Raw genomic sequence first — 19908 nt, forward strand, 5'->3', positions numbered from 1 at the left:
TCATGGGACAAAGTTACAGTTTATTAGCCAAGGCTTATCTCCCAGTTAATCCCCTCCGGCCATGGGAACGAGCACAGCAGGTCCCCGGGGAGCTCTGCTCGTGGTCGCTGGTCACTGCTCCTGGTCACTGGTCGTGCTGGTAGTCAGCCGGGTTCTTCCTCTTGAGCCGCTCGAACTCCTGCGTCCCCCAGGAATAAATGAGGTAACCGAGGGCCAGCGCTGGCAGGGACAGAGGAAGGCACGGTCAGAGGACACCACAGCGAGGGGACACTGCCAGAAAGGGACACTCCATAAAGGGACAGTGGAACGAGGGAACACTGCTCTGAGGGAATGGTACAGCGAGGGGACACTGCCAGAAAGGGACACTCCATACAGGGACAGTGGAATGAGGGAACACTGCTCTGAGGGAATGGTACAGCGAGGGGACACTGCCAGAAAGGGACACTCCATAAAGGGACAGTGGAACGAGGGAACACTGCTCTGAGGGAATGGTACAGCGAGGGGACACTGCTAGAAAGGGAAACTCCATAAAGAGACAGTGGAATGAGGGAACACTGCTCTGAGGGAATGGTACAGCGAGGGGACACTGCCAGAAAGGGACACTCCATAAAGAGACAGTGGAATGAGGGAACACTGCTCTGAGGGGACACTGCAGTAAGGGGGCATTCACTTATGTCATTCACTGTGCAATGAAGTGGCACACGATGACGGGACACCTATAGAAAGCCACTGCAATAAGGGGATTTCACAACACGGGGACACTGGGAGGACGGAATATTCACAGTATGGGAACATCGCAGTGAGGGGACACTGCACCGCGCACAGCACCAACCTCCTGCGACACAACAACATCCCACAGCCCCCCCTGCCCCAATGCTCCCCCTGCCCAAATTTACACTACGAAGGGGGTACAAAAAAGAGAGAATTCCCCCCCCCGGTACTCACGGGGCGCCACTTTCAACACCTGTGAGGCGAAGCGGCGGGCCACGTTGGGGACGCCGTGGGACACGGCATTGGGGAAGGCTTGCTGCTCGAAGGGCGACAGGCTGTAGGAGATGACATGGCGCACCCGCGCCAGGTTCCCGAAGTGCTTCCCCATGGCCGCGGCGTCCCCTCGGTCACCGCGCGATGGCCGCCGCCCGCCCCGGAACTGCCGCGGCGAGGCGTTCCGGGGCACCGCCAGCTGCGCTTTCCGCCTGTAATAAACGGGACAGGCCGGGGAATGCGAGGGCGAGCAAGCGCAGTTGTGCTAAAGTGTGTTTTTAACAGATTTGTAATAAATGATTTGCGCCATAAGCGGAACCTGCCCTGAGGGGAATGGTGGGGGGGGGGGGGGGGGGGCACGCGAGGCACCTGCGCCGTGAGGGGCGGGCGGTGCCTCAGCGCGGGAAACCCGCCAAAAATAAATAATGGAGGAAAAAAACCGCTTTTGTGTGGCGATTGTGGAGTTCCGATGGAAAATAAATAGTATTCTGAGGGAAAACCGCACTTTTGTGTGGCGATTGTGGAGTTGCGATGAAAAAGAAGTAATATTCTGAGGAAAAAGCCCACTTTTGCGTGGTGATTGTGGAGTTCCCATGGAAAATAAGTAATGCTCTGAGGAAAAACCCCACTTTTGTGTGGCGATTGTGGAGTTCCGATGGAAAATAAATAATATTCTGAAAAAAACCCCACTTTTTTGTGGGGATTGTGGAGTTCCGATGGAAAATAAATAATGTTCTGAGGAAAAACTCCACTTTTGTGTGGCGATCATGGAGTTCCCAAGGAAAATAAGTAATATGCTGAGGAAAAACCCTACTTTTGTGTGGTGATTGTGGAGCTCCGATGGAAAATAAATAATATTCTGAGGAAAAACCCCACTTTTGTGTGGCGATTGTGGAATTCCGCGGAAGTGTCTGAAGCAGAATATCGTGGAATCATGGAAGAGTTGGCGCTGGAAAAGGATTTTAAAGGTTAAATATCCTGCCACACCCCACCCCCCACTAAACAATAATAGAATTATTATTAGAATAATGGCACACCTACCACATAACTGAAATTACTATTAGACTGTATTAGATATCTTCAGTATTACTGGAGTGATTAATAGAGCCTATTATAATTTTTAGACTATATCAGACATATTCCATATTATTTGAATTATAGAATATATTCAACATCGAACTTACTTAAATGATTATTTGACTATATTAGAGATCATAATTATTGCAATTATAATTAGCATATATTAGAATTATAATACTATAGCAGTTTCAGCTTCCACATTAATGAATAATTATTATAATTAATATAATATAATTAATCATCTTCCACATAATTGGAATTATTAGAAGATACTAGAATTGTTATGTATATTTAATATTATTGGAATTATTATTAGAAGAGATGAGAATGGTTAGAATATTAGACATTTTCACCATGATTGGAATGATAGTAGAATTACTAGACTGTATTAGGCATCTTCAACTTTATTTGGATCATTATGCTATATTAGACATATTTCCCATTATTTAAACTCATATTACAATATATTAGTTTTGTTTGAATATGTTAAACATCTTCAGCATTTTTGGAATTATTATTAGAATATATTAGGTTCAACATTGTTGGTATTATTACAATATATTACACATATTTAACATATTATTACTGGAATTATTATACTATATTGAAGATTATACCCATTGATGGAATATTACAATATATTAGGATGATTGGGCTACATTAGACATTTCACCATAATTAGAAGGGTTTGTCTCAGTAAACAATTCCATTTATTTTCTTTTCTGGCAGGTGAGCAAAGCCAAATTCCCAGAGTTTGAAGGGACGAGCAGGAGTGATACAATCCAAACTGACCCCACCACCCACAGTGCTGGCACCAGGATGGTTCTATGTGACACCAGGATTCTGCTTTGAGCTTTTGGTGTCAGCCTCTTTGATTTCAGCAGTCAGAGACCGAAACCTGGAGCAGGAGCCTCACGTTTTGGGCAGATTTGTGCCTGTTGCACCTCCACGAGCTCTCCAGACACCCCACCATGCCTGGGTTCAGTGACCAGGTGAACCATCCGTGACACCACTCGGCAGTCCCTGCCCTGCCAGGCTGAGTTCCCAGCCTCTGGAATTGCACAGGATCTCAGGTAGGGGCTGGTTGTGTGGCTGAGTGCAGAAAGTGACAGCATTTATTCATTAATCCATTAGCAAGTCAATGTTAAAGGATGTTCTGAGCAGGTTTTACAATATAGTGCTGCTCCATATCCTTTAATTAACAAGCAAACCAGAAAAATCCCCACTAAAGCCGAGAGGTTTTGTGTATGAACCCCAAGTCCAGGAGGAGAAAATAAATAATAATAAATCAATTACAGTAAAAAAATTGGTGTGAAAGCATCTAGAGTTGAGGCACTTGTTACCTACAGTTTGTGAGAGGAAACAAAGCTGTGGCCCCACATTTCAGAATATTAAGCCCACTGAACAGCATTTTCATCAACACATTTAAGGCTTTTAGAAGCTCTTTTTGGAGATTAAGCTTTTTAAACAAACCTTCTTACATCAGAAGCCAGTGGCTGTGTGACTCCAGTGGACAATCCTCTGCCCTCACCCCATGGACAGCTGCTCCTTATTCTCAAATCAAAGAAAGCCTCACCTGATGCCAATTTTTACCAGAATAGTGCTTTCATGTAAGTGTTCACAAATTACCCACAGCTGCCCTTAAATTCTTACCCTTCTTTTAGCTGAGAAAGCCCAAAGAGTGCAACAAAAGAAAAGCAAAAACCAACCTGTTAACTCTTTATAGAACTGTGAGGAAGGGTTTTGTCACTGTGCCTGGAAGAGCTGGAATGTGGTAGGGGAAAGATAATGAAAAACTGAAGAAATTATTCTAATATTAAAGACTTTCTCCCCTTCCTAGTCATTGCTGGAGATGCCACACACAAGATTTCTGTAGAGGTAGAGTAGCAAGCACTTCATGTCAGGGTATACGTGATAGTAATTTATTTATCTTTTTTCTTAATCTGTAATAAATCAGCTTAAAAATAGACATTTCGTAGTTGAACCCTTTCCCCCACTTCCAATGCAAAATTCTCCCGATAAAAAGACACTATTTACATTTCATTGCACGTTCCAGAAAGGCTGAGCGAGTACAAAAATCAGTGCTCTGCTGCGAGCCCCGTTTCGAGCTCGGGAGCGCGAACCCCGCCCGAAGCCGGTCCCGCTAGCGGCAGGTGCACTTGGTGGCGATCATGTCCTCGTACTCCTTGTAGACGATGGAGCCGTCGGGCTCGATGGTCAGCACGCTGAGCGGGCTGTAGGCGGCCGGCACGCACGAGGGCCGGGGCACCGAGGGGTCCAGCCGCTCGTAGATGAGGGTCTGCACCATGGTGTGCACCGGGGAGCCGTAGCGGTGGCCCAGGGCGCGGGGACAGTCCCCCCGGCAGAACTGCGGGCTGTAGCGGTGCGGGGCGATGATCCAGCGGTCCCAGCGCAGCTGGCTGAAGCTCAGGCGGAAGCTGTGCAGCTCGCACTCGTGCTGAGGGAACACGAGCTGCTTCAGGTGCTCGCTCAGGTTACGAGCTGAGGTGGCCGGAGCCGCTTTGGGATTCTCGTTCCTTCGCTGGCGAGAGGCCCTTTTGCCCTGGGGATTGCCTTGTCCTCTGTCGCCCTTTGTTGGATCCACAAGCGGGCTGCTGCTTTTCCTCCCGTGCCCCAGTGAGCTCCCCCGGTGATAAGCTTGCTCGCTGGTGTCATTCAGGTACAGCAGAAGGGAAGGGGGAACCAGTGTCACATTAACAGCGTTATCCAGTTTCGTGCTCCCTTGTGGGTCACCCATCAGACAAGTGAAGTTCAGAGCCATATGGACGTTCCTCCTGTTCATAGCAATCAGAGGCTGGAGGAAAGAAGTCACATCCATCTCCACCCATTTGCGTTTCCTAACATCAAAGTGCAGGCTAAAAGCTAGAGAGTGGGAAGTACTGGGACAGACTTGGCTAGAAAAATCATGTTCCTTAAGGGATAAATGGCACATGCAGGTAATGGAAGAGGAAATGGGAACAGATGTGTCAAAGGAATAGAGCAAGACAGATTTGAGTAAGTGCTCCAGAGCAGTAACACCATCCAAGTTGAAGAGTAAATCCACCGAGTGAACATCTCCTGGGAAAGGAAACAGATTCCAGTAGTGTTAATGCGTCTTATTTTCCCACCTAGACATAAATACTGCTGTAGTGGATAAGTAAAACTTATTCAACAGCATAAGAAAACAATTTCTATGCCCTCCCTTACATTTACTATGCAAAATTTCTACTTTGGTCAGGGACATACAAGTTAAAAATTAAGACATTTTAAAAAACCAAAGAAAACCCCTGATTTTAACAGGATTAATTTCTCTAAAAGAACCAGCACAAAAGAAAGCCAGCTGTTGTCTCTTCAGTGCTGGTGTGGGGTAACAGGACCTAAACACTCTAGATGATACAAACCATAAACTCCACCTTAAAGGGCTGTTCCTCTGCAGCAGCACGATGCTTGTATTTGTCTTTCTAGCCAACAATTTCTAGGTGCTGTTGTGATTGGCCCACATTTAATAAAGCCATGGAAGCACCATAAGTTACAGTATGCCCAGCCATCCCAGTTCTGAGCCTGATTTGAGAGTAACTCTACTCTTCCCTTCAGGTTTAGGTCATGATTCTTCTCTAACAAGTGTAGCAGGCAAGGAGAGGAATCTCTGGCAGTGGTTTCTGGCAGTTTGGTAGAAGTTTCATACCAGTGCTGTAATTCTTGGAAAAAAGCAAAGCCAAGATGGGCTGTAGTAGGAAATGTGCTGCCCATTATGCCTCAACATTTTTTCCACTTTTCTTACTTCACTTATATCTGCTCGTGGCTTTTTCTGACTCATGAGGAGATGAGTCAGCCCGAAACATCAGCGTGTCTTGTACATACCACTTGTGTGGTGTTCCCCAGCCTGTGAAGTCTGTATCTAATGCCACTCAAAGAGAAATAGGCTATGAAAACCTCCCCCAGTTGAGGAGAAGAGCCTCCAGGACTAAAATAGCAGCAGCTCTAAAGGAAGGAGGTATTTTTATCTGGTGCTGCCGGCACAGAAGACTCGGAAGCCCCACGTACCCTTCCCAGCAGCGCCGCGCTCCTACCTTTGCCCAGGTGCGCGGGGCGGCGCTCGCATTCCCAGCACGGGGTCAGGAGCCGCACCGTGTTATAGAGGCGGCCTCGCTGCGCCTTGGGGATGCCGTCCCTGGTGGCTGACATCCTGTACAGCCTCTTCATGTACCGAAGGGCCCTGGAGTCCGGCTGCAGCCGCGGCGCCTCGCTGTGCCAGCCCCGGGGACCGCGGTCTTGCAGCACCTTCAGCAAGGGGGGCAGGAGGGCATGGGCCGGTGCCTCGCCTTGGGGCAGCTGCAGCCCCGCGCTGAGCTGGCTCGCAGCATCCTCAGGAGCTGCCAAAAACCCAGGGGCCTCCGCAGAGCCCTCCCAACCCCTGGAGCGGGGTGAGAGCTGGGTGCCAGCAGAGAGCCAGGGCAAGCAGCAGGACAAACAGACGCAAATCCTCCAAGTGCTCTCCATGCTCTTGAGAGCATGGAAAATAAAAAAAAAAAAAAACCTCCCCTCAAGTATTCGAGGAAAAACAAAAGTGCCTGAGCCCCATCCCTTATATAGGGTGCAGCTGTGGAATGTGAGGGAGGTTTCCTTCTGATTAGGAAGCAAAGAGAAATATCTGCAGCTGGCCCCTGAAGCCACAGGTTCAGTGCAGTTGGGCTAAGCCTTGGCCCTGGGAGCTTATTATAAAGAGATAGTAATTCTGAATTAACTTTTTTCACGTGGGAAATTACAGGCTGAGAGTGAGTGCCAGCCCACAGAGGGAGCTGGGGAGGTGTTAGTGTTGCCTGGTCTAATTAATCCTGGTTTATTTGCAGGAATACATGAAGCTAAATATTACTGCTCTTAGCCTTTGGCCTCTCTCCATATGCTGGTGAAGTAGTTTCACCAGCTCTGAGCTGAAAAACCCAGCCCTCAGCTGCTCACTGGGTATAAAGTTGTGATGTTTGTTAAGGAAGCAGGTTTGAGGCTGCTTTGAGAGCATCTTACAGGTAGCTTAATTTAGGGGTTATATCAGATGTTCTCCCTCTTGCCTTGGTGTGCTGCAGTGGAAAGCTGAGTTTGCCAAGCTTGTTACTATCTCTTTCAGCTTCCTTGGTGTATTTTCCTGCCTGAGAAGCTCTTGCTTACAAGCTGGAGAGCAAAGAAAGTCCTGAAAAATCAAAAATTGTGAAAAATGGAGTCTGCTGGTGTTACCTGGCCTGTTTGCTGCCTGAGGTGAGGTTTGAGTTACCTGCTGTACACCAGCTGTGAGTTATATTTCCAGATTTTTTTATTGCTCCTAAATCAAATGACAGTTCTGTTCCTTCTTGTAGGATCTCTGCCATGGAGTTCAGTTGTGGCTTTAAGGTAGGAGTAGGGGAATTATTTATCATTTTGTTTGTGTCTTGTTTATTTTACATTATTACTGGATATGGTTAAAATGCAGGTCTGGTGCTGCAGACTCCAGAGCAGGGGGCTGGAGATTTTTTGTAGTTGGGAAATACAAGGTATTTCGAGAAATCCCTTCTTGTCTATGTTACTCGGTATCAAGGCCAGGGCCAATTGTGGTGAGTCAGAAAGGTTGCTGAATTTACTTTGAATTACAGAATTTACTGCATTTACTTTGAATTATTAATAGAAGGTATATGGAACAAAAAGCAATAACCCCAAGCTTTACACAGCATCTGCTCAGTGCTGGCAGTGGCCCACTGGTGATTGGGCTGGTTCCCACTTCCGTCTTCCCAAAATAAGCTCTATTTATTTTTATCTTAATGGGTCAGGGCTGCAGCTCCTAAGCAGAGTGAATGGTCTCAAGGGCATCCTTTAAGTTTAAACAGGGTTTTGACTCATTTTTATGGGGGCTTTTGGAGAGGGACAATCACTCTCTGTAGGCTGCTTACAGGCTTTCAAAGTGCTTTTATGCAGGGCAATAAAAATTACTCATATCACCATCCCACAGTAAGACTGGAGGCCTGTTGGGTGGAAAAATGCTTATTCCTTCCCATTAGTATCTCTCCAAAACCCCAAAGCACTGACACTCATCTTTGGTGAGGCACACTCCCATTGTTACTGCTGGGTTTTAAGCTGCCAACAGCCTTGGTGTGAATTTCAGCTCTTCTGGCATTTGCTGAATCATTTTATTTGGTTACAAAGTCGTGGCTGCAAGGTCAGTGCCTAACAATGAAAGCAGTGAGTGCTCAGAAGGTAAACAAGGGGAAATCCTACCAGGCTGGGACACAGCTCTGTGCTGGGCTGGGAACTGATGGTTACCCTCTTTTAGGCACTCCCACTTCTCCCCCACAGCATGTGCACAACAACAGCAAAGGTGAATGAACCTTTAGGTGTCCTTTGTCCTGCAGGATAAAGGATGGCAAACCAGATATATTTATATAGAAATAAGTTATTTATCATGCTAGTGATAAGACTAAAAATGCCTTAAACAGAATTATTTGCTACCTAGTATGGGTAGCCAGAACTACTAGTATAGTACAGTGCACTATTTTTGAAGCAAAATTGAAGCATTTATATTAAAGCTGTTCCATTGGGGCAATTATACTAAAGATAACAAAAAGCATTAGTTAGAGAATGGTGTTACTCATCCAGACCAACAACTGTGGGCAAATCTCTTTGGCTCAGCCCTGAGGAGTAGCCTTGAGGGGTGTCCCCACTCCAGGGGGGAATCTCCACACATTCTCCAAGAGGGGTGTGCTGGAAAAGCCTCTATTAAACAGTGGGCCTGGGCTGTCAGGCAGATGTGTCTGGGCCAGCTGTGCCAGCTCAGCAGCTTTGGATGGGGTGTCGGTAGCATCACTTGTTTGTTCCTTTATCAGGCACTTTACCATCTACCACATTTTCACCTTGCTCTCAGATGTTTAACTTTGGGACCCATGGGTCAGGCTGGTTTTAGCATTATTCACCCCAAAAGCAGCGTGAACCCCTTCTCCACTCACTGGCAGCTTTTCAAGCAGGGCATTATTTGAGTTGTTCCCCCTCACTCCAGGCAGTGCATCCTGAGCAGGGACTGCACCCCCAGCCCACACCTGTCCCTGAGCCAGCCCCTTCCCTGGGGACACCACGGGAGTCACAGCACAGAGGCTTCTGCTAAAAGGCAGCACAGAGGGGACAAGATCTGCTGAATGTCCCCTGCAGTGTCTCAGTGACACAAAAAGCACTGAGCACTATTCTCAGGCTGCTCTGATTCTCTGTGCAGTCTGTTTATTTAACAAATTGTGCTGCCAAGTGTTCTCAGCAGAGCTGTCTGGGACCCTGGTGGAGCCTGGCCTGGCTGTGCAGCACAGACAGATTTTCCATCTGCAGGAGCTTCCCAGCAGATTCTCCCCATGCTGCTGAATGAGGTCAGGCTGTCTCTGCCTTCCCCATGCTGCAGACCTGGGCACAAAACCACCCTGAACTGTGAATTCCCTGCTCCTGCCTGGAGCTGCCTGCCAGGATTGCTGTGTGTCCAAGCATCCTCTCGTCCCTGGCCCGTGTCACATCCATCCCAAAGCACAGGAGCCAACGGAGCAGGATCAGCAGAGGAGCTGTTTCTTTTCCACACCATCTGAGGAAACCACTCTGGCTTCCCAGGCCCATCCCAGTGGCATGGCAGCAAAGCCCAGGGAAGCTTTCACCTGGTTTCCTATTTCACACGAAATGCTTTGAGCCTTTTGGCCTACACCCAGGCAGAGGGGCCCAGCAGGAGATCTGGGTTCCTACAAACTTCATAGAAACAGACAAAAAGTGATAATTTCTATCTGACCAATATCCAGAGCTGCTCTCGCAGCAGTGTCTGGGTCTGTCCCAGCTGTGCTTACCCCAGTGCCAGAGGTGAGCCAGCTTTTCTAGAACAGCCCTTTTCCCAGGGAAATGCAAAGCTGATGATTGCACGGGTTTGGGAAGGGGGGCTGTTCCCCTGGAGGTTGTTCAGTGTCAGGAAGCTGGGGCTGGGCTGCTGGCTCTGCAGGAGCTCTGTGGGACTGTCAGCACAGCACGAAAACAGCCCTGTGCTTCCTCAGCCAAATGTTTCCAGTCCTCCCAGGAGCATCTAAACTGGCCCCAGCTCACAAAGCCAACTCTGTACAGACTTCATTTTTATGTTAGATCCGTTCCCACCAAGTGCCAAAAGCAAGCACGGGGGAAAGCTTAAAAATAAACCACAACAGCTCTGAGAAGGATGATTTTGGGCAGAGCAAGGAATGACAATTCCAATGCTCTCCCAATCAGCTGATGTTCTGCACTGAGCAGAAAGGATTTACTGGCTGCAGGGCAGGGTTTGGAACCCTGCCACCAGGCACATGCCTGCCCCACACCCTTGTGGGATCCTGGTGGGGCCAGAGCAGAAATCCACTACCAAAGAGGAATCTGATCAATACCAGCCCTGGCAGCATCCCAGAGCATCCTGCTCCAGCCTCAGCTGCTGCTCCTGCTGTTCCTGCCTTACCTGAAGCAATTTTTGGGGGTTGCATTTACTTTCCAAGCTTAAAACAAAATCCCAATCCTTTCCCAAGACAGAAGCATTCCTGCCCTGCCACCCCTAAGACAAAGTTGTATTTTGTAATGCACATCAGCCTGAAGAAAGGCAGAAGTACAAATTTGCATTTGCAGAGCTGCTGCATGACTTGGTCCTTAAATTCAAGCCAGGAGTGTTTCAAGTGACTTTCCACCCGTAGGACAAAATTTTCTTCCCTTTAATGCTCCAGGATAAAGCGTCAAAATTGTTCCCCAGTTGAATCAGTGTTACCCATTCCCTGCTTGTGTGGGCAGCAGAGGGGCAGCATCAATCAGAAATGATCCAGGCAGCCCCTGAGCCTTTCCTCCAGGACTGTGAGGGAGAGGGAGAAAGAGAAAAGCTCCCCAAGCATCAAGAGCTTTCCAGCCACATGTGCGTAAAAATCTCTTCCCGTGCCACGTGACTGAGGAAGAGGCACAGATCCATTACACAATAATAAAAATATGCCTTTGGCAACGTGGATCCAAAGTGGGGCTGCTGCAGGGAGCTCAAACTACGCACGAGAAGGAGTAAAACAGGAATAAAAAGGACCAAAGTCAATCCTGCACAGCCCTCCCAGGACCTGCTGTGGCAGGACGGGGCTGGGATCTGCAGCAAAACATCTGCCTGAAGCCCTGGGGGCTGCCAGCGCCTGTCAGGATCTCACTGAGGAGATCAGGCTGGTGAGTAGATCCACTTTTCCTTTCTCTGCCTCTCCCTCGTCGTAAGGTTAACTGAAAACTTCCCAAATAAGGTCTAAGTCACTGAGCACTCAGGTTTCCAACGCCTGCACAGGAATCCATAAAGGCAACAGTTGCCGGTTAAAGAAATACCACCATGAGGGAAACATTCCTCAGCCTTTCCTGGGAGCTCCCACCTCCTTCAGCCCTCCCTGCACTGGGCAGCTGCCCAGACGGGCTTGAGCTCGGGGTTAGGAAGGGTTTGGCACAGGAATTCCTGGTGTTTCTGCTCCACGCTAGGGGAGGTTTGGCACAGGAATTCCCGGTGCTTGAAGCCAGGAGAGCGCTGCAGGTTCAGGACAGAAGGTGCATCCTCTGCTTTGCCTCCTTTGCCGTTGCTTTGTGCAGCAGCAGGGAACACATCAAACCCCGGTCGGTGTAAGTGCTTCCCTGGCCCCTATCAGCTAAATCTATCTCTTTCCGGTGTTCTGTCACTGCTGTCACACCTGATTTCACTGAAATCAGCCTAGCACCCAAGGGCTCCTTTTTCTTCCACCCCGGGGACGCTGCAGGGCAACATCCAGAGCTGAGAATTAGGATCTTGGGGATAATGATTATCTTGAAGATTAATTAAGACACCTTGAGGTACCCTAGGAAATTGTGAGGCATGTTTTATTTGAGAAAGATGGATGTTTTATTTGAGAAAGCCTCAAATACTGGAAGGAAATAGAGAAGAAAATCACGATGATTGCTCATTGCTGGGTCCTGATCCTGCTCCTGCCTCCCTCCAAGCAGCAATTTCCTCAGTTTCCTATTCCCACCACCACATTGCACAGGGTGGCTTCAGTGGCCAAAAAATTACCATCCAACCACTGCACGTGCCACCAAACCCTGCATCTGGCAACCCTCAGGGATTTTCCCCTGGGATCTCAGCCCAGCTGCCCTGGAAGCAGCAGGAAGTACAGCTGATCCTGACTCTTCCAGGCAGAAACACTTCTTTAATGTACAACAGGCATTGGTCATGGCCCAAAGGCCTCTAACCCTGGTGACAAAGCCATTAGTTAAAATGTCATTGGAAAACCAGCCCTGCTGCTGCACAGCCTCCTGTGCTGGGCTGCCTGCCCACACCAAGGAGAGGGGAGATGCTGATCTGCTTCCAATTTGCTTTTTGGAGCTCATCGAACCTTCTACATCGAGGAACAATTTTCCTGTTAAGGTGGAACAGCATGAGGTTTGTTCTCTTTCAAAAAGATTTCTTGAAGAGGTTATTTATAGATGCTCTTGTGGATGTGGCGGTGCTTTGCATCCCACGCACATTGCTGGGATAAGGGATGAAGTGTTCTTGTGGAGCCATTAATTAGCACCAGCTCTGGAGCCGTGCCAGAGCACAGCCCCAGCTACTTGGATACTCCCCACTTATCTGGTCCCACAGACCCCTCAACCTTGGGGGATTTTATTTGCCACTTTTTATCCCATCAGGTCAGTGAGCTGGGTTGTCTCAAGGTATCAGAAGTGATTATGGTAAGAAATTGGCACAGGAGGAACTGCCCTTCCATTCTCTGCTCCTTCTTACACCTTTCTTCTCCACATGAGGCATTCCCAGCTTTTCTCCAGGTTATGCTCCACAGTGACATTTTTCCCTGCCACAGCTTGTGAGTCACATCTACCTCCAGACACCTCTCACTTCTCTGCCCCGTTGGAGGGGCTCCTGGGAAGCAGGGATGCAGCTTGCCTCGTGATCTCCCACTCCACAGGCATTTTGTTTCCCTTCTCATGAACTCAGAAGCCTTCATTCAACTTTCCACATGAACACTGGGTGGTGTTTTCCATCTCACAACTCCATTAAACCAATGCCTTTCAGCAGCAGCAAATCAGAGCTGCAGAACCAAAGGGCTTAAGCAGCCAAATCCAGCCCTGGATCTGGTTTGCATTTCCCTCTCCTCTGCATGTTCTTAATTATAATATCACAGAACTGGGGGCTCCTACTGAGCATAAATATGTAGGATCAGCTGGCTGGATTTGGAGCATCTAAATATGCATTTCCACCCCTCAGGAGCTACGAGCAGGATGAGAGCTAAGCCCAACATGGAATTTAGCCAGTGCTTTGAGCATCTTATTTGCAGTGCAGGAGTTGCATAGAACAGTACTGGGGAGCTGTTAAAGCTGAGCTGCGGTGGGGAAGGGGATGAGGCTCAGCTCATCTGACAGGCAAAAGGCACTGAGGCCTGGCCCAAAGCCTGCCTGGCCTCTCTTCTGAGTCCTGCCCTGCATCACATGATGGGCTTTGTGCTTTGGAGAAACCCAGTGACCCAACCACGGGCTGGGGATTTTCACACCAAGCCCCTTGTCCTTCTTCCACTCCCCTGCTCCCAAGCAGGTGCTTTCTGCACCCTTCTGCCATTGCTCCTGGTGTTTGGGAGGAAAAGAGGCTCAGGGAGCAAAACAAAATGAGGGATGGCCACAGATACAGACTTGGAGAACAGTAAGTTTGATAAAAATATTGGTCTGACCTAGAAAACTGCGTGGGCCAAGTCCTTGGAATCACATCACACCAAAGATCTTCCCCACTCTGCCAGGACAAGCCAAATAATCTCTCATTTTCATGCAAGTTCCTACACCAGCCCATGCCAGCGGTGCCCACAAGCTGGTCCCTTATCCCGTCTGCTCCCCACAGGCTGTGCCATGATCTCTGCTGTGCTGCTGCTCTGGACTGTGCCCTGCGTGGCAAACCACATCCTGGGGGGCTTTGCCAAGCGGGAGCTGCAGGAGGGTGCCCAGCTGGCCTGCAGCCTGCCAGGGCCCCCCGGGCCCCCCGGGCCCCCCGGCGTGCCCGGCACCCCCGGCACCGTGGGCAGGATGGGCTTCCCAGGCAAGGACGGCAAGGACGGCCAGGACGGGGACAAAGGCGAGCACGGCGATGAAGGTAAGAGAGAGGCGCTCAGCGTGACCGTGGAAAGGTGGAAGCTGTGGGGAACAGCCCCTTCACAGCTCCACTCATGGCAAACTCCTCCGGGTGATCCCGCTGGTCCGAGGGGCTCCGGACTCACACCCCGTCCTGGCAGCGGCAGGTTCTGCTGGCTTCATGCTGGGATGCAGTGAGGTTTGCCCTGCGCTGCTCAGGGCTCTCTAGGGCAGGCAAGGAGCAAGGAAAGCAAGGAGCAAGGAAAGCGAGGATCTGCTCCCAGGAAAACCGGAGCCCCGTGAGGAAAGGTGCTGGCCATGCCGGACCCAGTGCAGAGCACACGGAGCTGAGGCGCGGCTGTGCTCTGCTTCTGCCGGGGTCAGAGGCAGCAGGAGCAGCGCTGTGCACAGCAGAGATTTCCCTCTGCCACGCTAGAGAGCACTCCTGCCTCAGCAGCGCCAGCGAGCCCAGCCTGCGGCTGCCTCCCTCCGCCCTCCCCAAACCGGGAGCCTGCAGAGCAGATTTCCAGCCACAGCTGCGTTTCGATCTGCTCTTGCTAACAGCAGGTCAAGAGACACTGCATAAATCCTCACGGTTTTGCTCATATCAGATACCACCGAGCCCGAATCGCTGCCAGCCCAACTCCCTTCCCATCCCTAGGCAGCCCCTGGCCCTGGTGTTTGCTGGTTCATCCCCCAGCTGGGCTGGGCTGGGCTTTTAATCACATCTAGATTTACTTTTATCTTGTTTTTTATACGGTCTCATGCTAAATGTTTAAAAAAAAGGCAAAGAAAAAAGAGAGACATGAGATCAAAAGTACTCACCTGCTCAATGTGAGGCTCTGAAAGCTTCACAAACCTGCGCCACTGTGTAAAACCCAAACATTTAAAGCTTATTCTGTAATCCCTCCTTTTTCTCAAGTGAGCCAGATAATGGAATCAGCCTTTTGGTCCTTAAAAAGGACAGAGCTCCACTGTTACCACACCAGCTCCCTGCCTACCCTGGCTGCTCAGTCTGGACAGATGTCCAGGCCCCGGTGGGATTTCATTGGGATTCTCACACCACCAATGGCTTCCTCCTAAATTAAATCCCTGTTGCAATGCTCTAACCTCCTTCCACCCGCTCTATCACCTCATTCCCTCAAGAGTGATAGGAAAAACTGATAAGATCATTTGTCTTCCAGGTCCCCAGGGCAGAACAGGAAACCCTGGCAAGCCGGGTCCGAAGGGGAAAGCAGGGGCCATTGGCAAGGCAGGGCCCCGGGGGCCCAAGGGTTTGAAGGGCAATCCTGGGAAGAACGGGGCTCCAGGGAAGAAAGGGCCCAAAGGGGGCAAGGGTGAGCCCGGGCTGCCGGGACCCTGCGGCTGCGGGGCCAGCAAGGCCAGGTCGGCCTTCTCGGTGGCCGTGTCCACCAGCTACCCCAGGGAGAGGCTGCCCATCAAGTTCGACAGGATCCTGATGAACGAGGGAGGGCATTACAACGCTTCCAGTGGGAAGTTCATCTGCAGCATCCCAGGGATTTACTACTTCACCTACGACATCACTTTGGCCAACAAGCACCTGGCCATTGGCCTGGTCCACAACGGCCAGTACCGGATCAAGACTTTTGATGCCAACACCGGGAACCACGACGTGGCCTCTGGGTCGACCATCCTGGCGCTGAAACAGGAGGATGAGGTGTGGCTGCAAATCTTTTACTCAGAGCAAAATGGGCTCTTTTATGATCCCTACTGGACAGACAGTTTATTTACTGGATTCTTGATTTATCCTGACCAAGATTATCTCAATGAAGTGTAGGAGGAGAAACTATGGGAAAAAATAGGAAATGGGCCTCAATCCAACAAAATGTGGCCTTACGTGGGACATGTCTGGGATTATCAGATGTTTCCACATTTGCCTATGGGATTATCAGCTGATTGCACCCTATGTGGGCTATTTAGACTTTTCCACAGGGTACCAGGCTTTCGGCAGCCTCATGAATGTCTCCATCCCAAGCCACACATTATTCCATGATTATTCCAACATGCCATGGACATGTAACTCAAATACTGGTGCAGAATGCTTTGGTTATTGCATTATTATAATAAAGCATGGAAACCAACAGTCATTTCCTAAAGCTGAGCTGGGAAGTGCCACTGATGCTGGAGATTGTATCATTGGGCCTCCTCCCCCACACCCCAGCACAGTCCTTGTTAATGGAATCGGGCTTTGCCAGCCAGTTCGGAGTCAGGAATTTGGTCAGCTGGAGTTGTAAAAGTCCCTCTCAGTCCCATAAAGGCAGCTCTAACAGCAAAGGCATCTGGTCTGCACAGGAAATGATTAAAAGGTCATGTTTTTAAGGTTCAGGGCTCCTCTCAGGGCACAGAGTGGTGCTCTGAGCACCACTGGTGTCCCTCAGAGCAGAGAATCAGAGTCACAGAAGGGTTTGGGTTGAGAGGGACCTTAAATCTCATCTGGTTCCACCCCAGGAATGAGGTTAGCATTAACATGATGATGTTTGTAAAACCAAGAAAGAGACAAAGACGGAACTTTATTTTATTAATTTTAGTTTTGGCTTTCAGTGCACTGGAAGAGACTGGCCTTGCTGTCTTAGGCAATCTTTTTGCTGGTCCTCTTGTAGACCACACCAGAAGAAGTAGAAATCTGGAACAAAGAACAACCCAAAACTTTGGTTGGACAGTGTAATCAGAGCTCCAGAGTCCCAGGGGAACAGCCCTGGGGATGGCTCAGGGTCTGTCCTTTGCTTAAGATTTTTTTCTACACTTTAAATGTTGGGGATTTTCTTTGTTTTTGGATCTTTGAGCACTCACCTCTACCAGCTTCCCCCCACAGATCTCTGCAGTGTGGCGGTAGTTGGGGAAATCAGCTACAAGTTTTCCATCTTCCATTTTGACAGTTGCCTGTGAGAGAGAAAGGGTTCATGTTGTTGGGGTTGCTGGAATTTTTGTTGCCAGATTCTGTAAACACCTGCACGCCTGGTGCTGGAATTTTATGAGACAGAGATTGTGTGTTGTACAGGGCTTTAGTTCTTGAATATTCTCAAGTTAAACAGACACTTGTTCATCTTCCAACTCCTGCAGGTTCCAGATCTGCACATCACTCTTTAACAGCTCTGAAAATGGTCCTGGCAGGCAGCCCAGGAGTCAGCGATGATGGACTCAGGGAACCCCAGGATGGTCTGGGCTGGAAAGGGCCTTAGAGCCCCTCATGTTCCACCCCCTGCCATGGACAGGGACACCTTCACTAGGCCTGACACAGGTTTGCTTTTCACCCTAAATCCACATCCACCTGAGGCTGGGGAGCTGAAGAGCTCCATGAATTTACCTTGAACTTCTTCCCTCCCATGGTCTCCATGTCTGCCTCCTTGCCCACGGTGAAGGTGTTGGTGGTGGTGCGGCCTCCTGGGAAGTGTTGTGTCCATGTGAAGTCATTCCCATTCTGCACCACCTCTGTCACAATCTTGCAGTTCCTTCCCATTTCAACCTTGTCACTGGGGAGACCTTAAACAATAAAAACACAGAGTTTATCAAATCTAAGTTGAATTTGAACTGAAGGATGGTAGTGGGGTGTTTGTTCTCAGAGCATCTGATTTGTTGTTCATTTCTTATTTTTAATTTTTTTACTATATCAAAGCTCTGAGTTGAAATTGCTGATGTAAAGAAAGATATTGGCACATTAATACATTTGCTAAAACAAATCTTGCATTCTTTTCCTTAAGAAACAATACACAGGAAAAATGTACAAAGTACATAAAATATTCCCCTCTCCTTAACTTACATTTGCAATGCTTGGAGTTTCATCTGTGGGACCTTGGGTCTTTGCTATTTAGCTGCACATACCTATTTTTATATTTGCTCTTGCTCTTTAATTAGATGCACATGGAATCTTTAGACAATTTGGGTTGGGAGGGAACTTAAAGACCATGCAACCCTCTGTCATGGCAGGAACACCTCCCACTGTCCCAGGTGCTCCAAGCCCTGTCCAGCCTGGCCTTGGGCACTGCCAGGGATCCAGGGGCAGCCACAGCTGCTCTGGGTACCTGTGCCAGGGCTGCCCACCCTCCCAGGGAGGAATTTCTTCCCAATATCCCATCTAAACCTGCACCCTGCAAGTTTGAATCCATTCCCCCTTGTCCTGTCACTCCATTCCCTGTAAAGTCTCTCTCCATCCTTCCTGCAGCCTCTTCAGGCACAGGGAGGCCACAGCTGGGTCACCCCCAGGTTCCTCCTCTCCAGGCTGGACAATCTCAGCTCTCCCAGCCTTTCCCCAGTGTTTGATCCAATCCATGCCCCGTGCCTGATCCCAGCCAGACTCACCAATCTTCTGCACAAAGGCATCGTAGTTCTCATCACCCTCAAACTCGTATTTGCCTGAGAATGCCATTGTTCCCTTGGGATGAGCCTGGGAAGCAGAGCAGCAGCTGGAGGAGCAGAATGGATCAGCTGGGCTCAGCCCTGCCTTTATAGACCAGCCCCAGCTCTCAGCCCACCTGGCCCACACCCCGTGGAAATGGAGCTTTATGGCCCCTGAGTCACAGCGATGCCATCGACCCGAGGGACAGTCAACGTTATCAGGCAATTGTGCATCCTTGCCAATAACCTGGAGATCAGCAGGAATCAAGGACAAGGGATCAGCTTTCCTTTAGTGCAGATTTTAAAAAAATGATATATTTTTGCTTTTAAGATTTCACTGGTTTTGCATTCAGGATAGAATAAAATAAAAATGGATCATGCATCAGTTCTCAGCTCTGCAGAGAAAGACCTGGGGAAACTTGCATCACCACCAGGGTTTGCTTTGCACTTTTGATATAAAAGTGGGTGAAAATGACTCTGACTATCCTGAAAACATATTTGATGTTTAGTTTGTTAATTAAAACTCCTTCAGCTTAATCCCAAGATCGCTGAACCCAGTGAAAGAAAACTTCCTTTTCTAGCTGGACCCCAGTGCTGAGGCCCCAGCTGCAAAGAGCAAAGCAGCATTGGCACAGGGAGCTGGGCAGGGGTGGCACAGCCATGGAAGCCTCAGTCCTCACTGCTCTGCTCCAGAGGGACCTGCACAACCTTGGGAAGGAGGGCCATGAACTCAGGCCATAAACTCTCCTGCTCACGTAAAACTTGCAGGGGACAATTCCACTGGCAGAGTAGCACCACAGGGACCTTGGGACAGAGATCAAACTGGATAAGGAAAGCAGCCCAGTCCTGTGTAAAAGGAAGGACATAATCAGATTATATGAACAGTACTTGAGCTTTTATACTCCCTGTCCATAAAGATCAAATTATATTGATAGCTGTCCCATGATGAAATACTAAAATGCTGACAACTCCATATAGACATGGACAGGAGAGTCCATAATCCCATGATTTGATTCTGCTGGTTACAAGGAGCAGCTATGCAGAAAAGCTCAGCTGTATTCGAATGTACCAGGATGATGTAAATTCCAAGTGTGCGGCATTTGGAGACAGTGAACAGGAGTAAGTTGTCAGAGAAGTAAAACTCTTGTGGAAGCTCATCCCCAAAGGAAAAGGTCATCCAAAGTGAGCAGTGAATTCCCTGTGCCTCCAAGTCAGCTGCCTCTGATATGCAAAGCAGCCGAGTCTTCAAATGCTGCTGGGAACAGAGGGAGCTTTAAGGAGCCAAATCAAAGCCTTGGATATCTTTACTTTGAGAATGTGCTTGCGCAAAATAATAACACAGCGTTTTTGCATTCCTTTTGTCTGTGGAGTCCCCTTGCCCTTGGGTGTCTCCCAGCAGCCTCCCAG

The 19908-nt window shown here is 49.1% G+C and overlaps 4 protein-coding genes across 5 annotated transcripts; 1 reads left to right on the forward strand and 3 right to left on the reverse strand.

Moving 5' to 3' along the window:
- UQCRQ (ubiquinol-cytochrome c reductase complex III subunit VII) lies at nt 1–1158 on the reverse strand. Its single transcript, XM_021541266.2, has 2 exons — nt 946–1158; nt 1–219 (listed from the first exon to the last, which is right to left on the reverse strand). Exons 1-2 carry the CDS (start codon nt 1097–1099, stop codon nt 125–127), a joined length of 249 nt encoding a protein of 82 aa, XP_021396941.1. The 5' UTR covers nt 1100–1158; the 3' UTR covers nt 1–124.
- Nucleotides 1159–3057: 1899 nt separating this feature from the next.
- On the forward strand, nt 3058–16270 carry C1QTNF2 (C1q and TNF related 2). Its single transcript, XM_021541263.3, has 3 exons — nt 3058–3137; nt 13922–14170; nt 15333–16270. Exons 2-3 carry the CDS (start codon nt 13930–13932, stop codon nt 15944–15946), a joined length of 855 nt encoding a protein of 284 aa, XP_021396938.2. The 5' UTR covers nt 3058–3137; nt 13922–13929; the 3' UTR covers nt 15947–16270.
- Nucleotides 4208–6579, reverse strand: GDF9 (growth differentiation factor 9). Of its 2 annotated transcripts, none has more exons than XM_077786746.1 (2): nt 6153–6579; nt 4208–5160 (listed from the first exon to the last, which is right to left on the reverse strand). In XM_077786746.1, exons 1-2 carry the CDS (start codon nt 6562–6564, stop codon nt 4208–4210), a joined length of 1365 nt encoding a protein of 454 aa, XP_077642872.1. In that variant the 5' UTR covers nt 6565–6579. The 2 variants fall into 2 exon arrangements, with proteins under 2 accessions (XP_077642872.1, XP_021396939.3); XM_021541264.3 differs by having other exon boundaries at nt 4208–5142; nt 6135–6579.
- A 468-nt stretch (nt 16271–16738) lies between the features above and the next one.
- FABP6 (fatty acid binding protein 6) lies at nt 16739–18535 on the reverse strand. Its single transcript, XM_021541253.2, has 4 exons — nt 18466–18535; nt 17474–17649; nt 16960–17049; nt 16739–16792 (listed from the first exon to the last, which is right to left on the reverse strand). The coding sequence occupies exons 1-4, from the start codon at nt 18530–18532 to the stop codon at nt 16739–16741; spliced, it is 387 nt and encodes a 128-aa protein (XP_021396928.1). The 5' UTR covers nt 18533–18535.
- Nucleotides 18536–19908: the final 1373 nt, after the last annotated feature.

This window comes from Lonchura striata, chromosome 15 (assembly GCF_046129695.1).
Source record: "Lonchura striata isolate bLonStr1 chromosome 15, bLonStr1.mat, whole genome shotgun sequence".
NCBI classification, from domain to species: domain Eukaryota; kingdom Metazoa; phylum Chordata; class Aves; order Passeriformes; family Estrildidae; genus Lonchura; species Lonchura striata.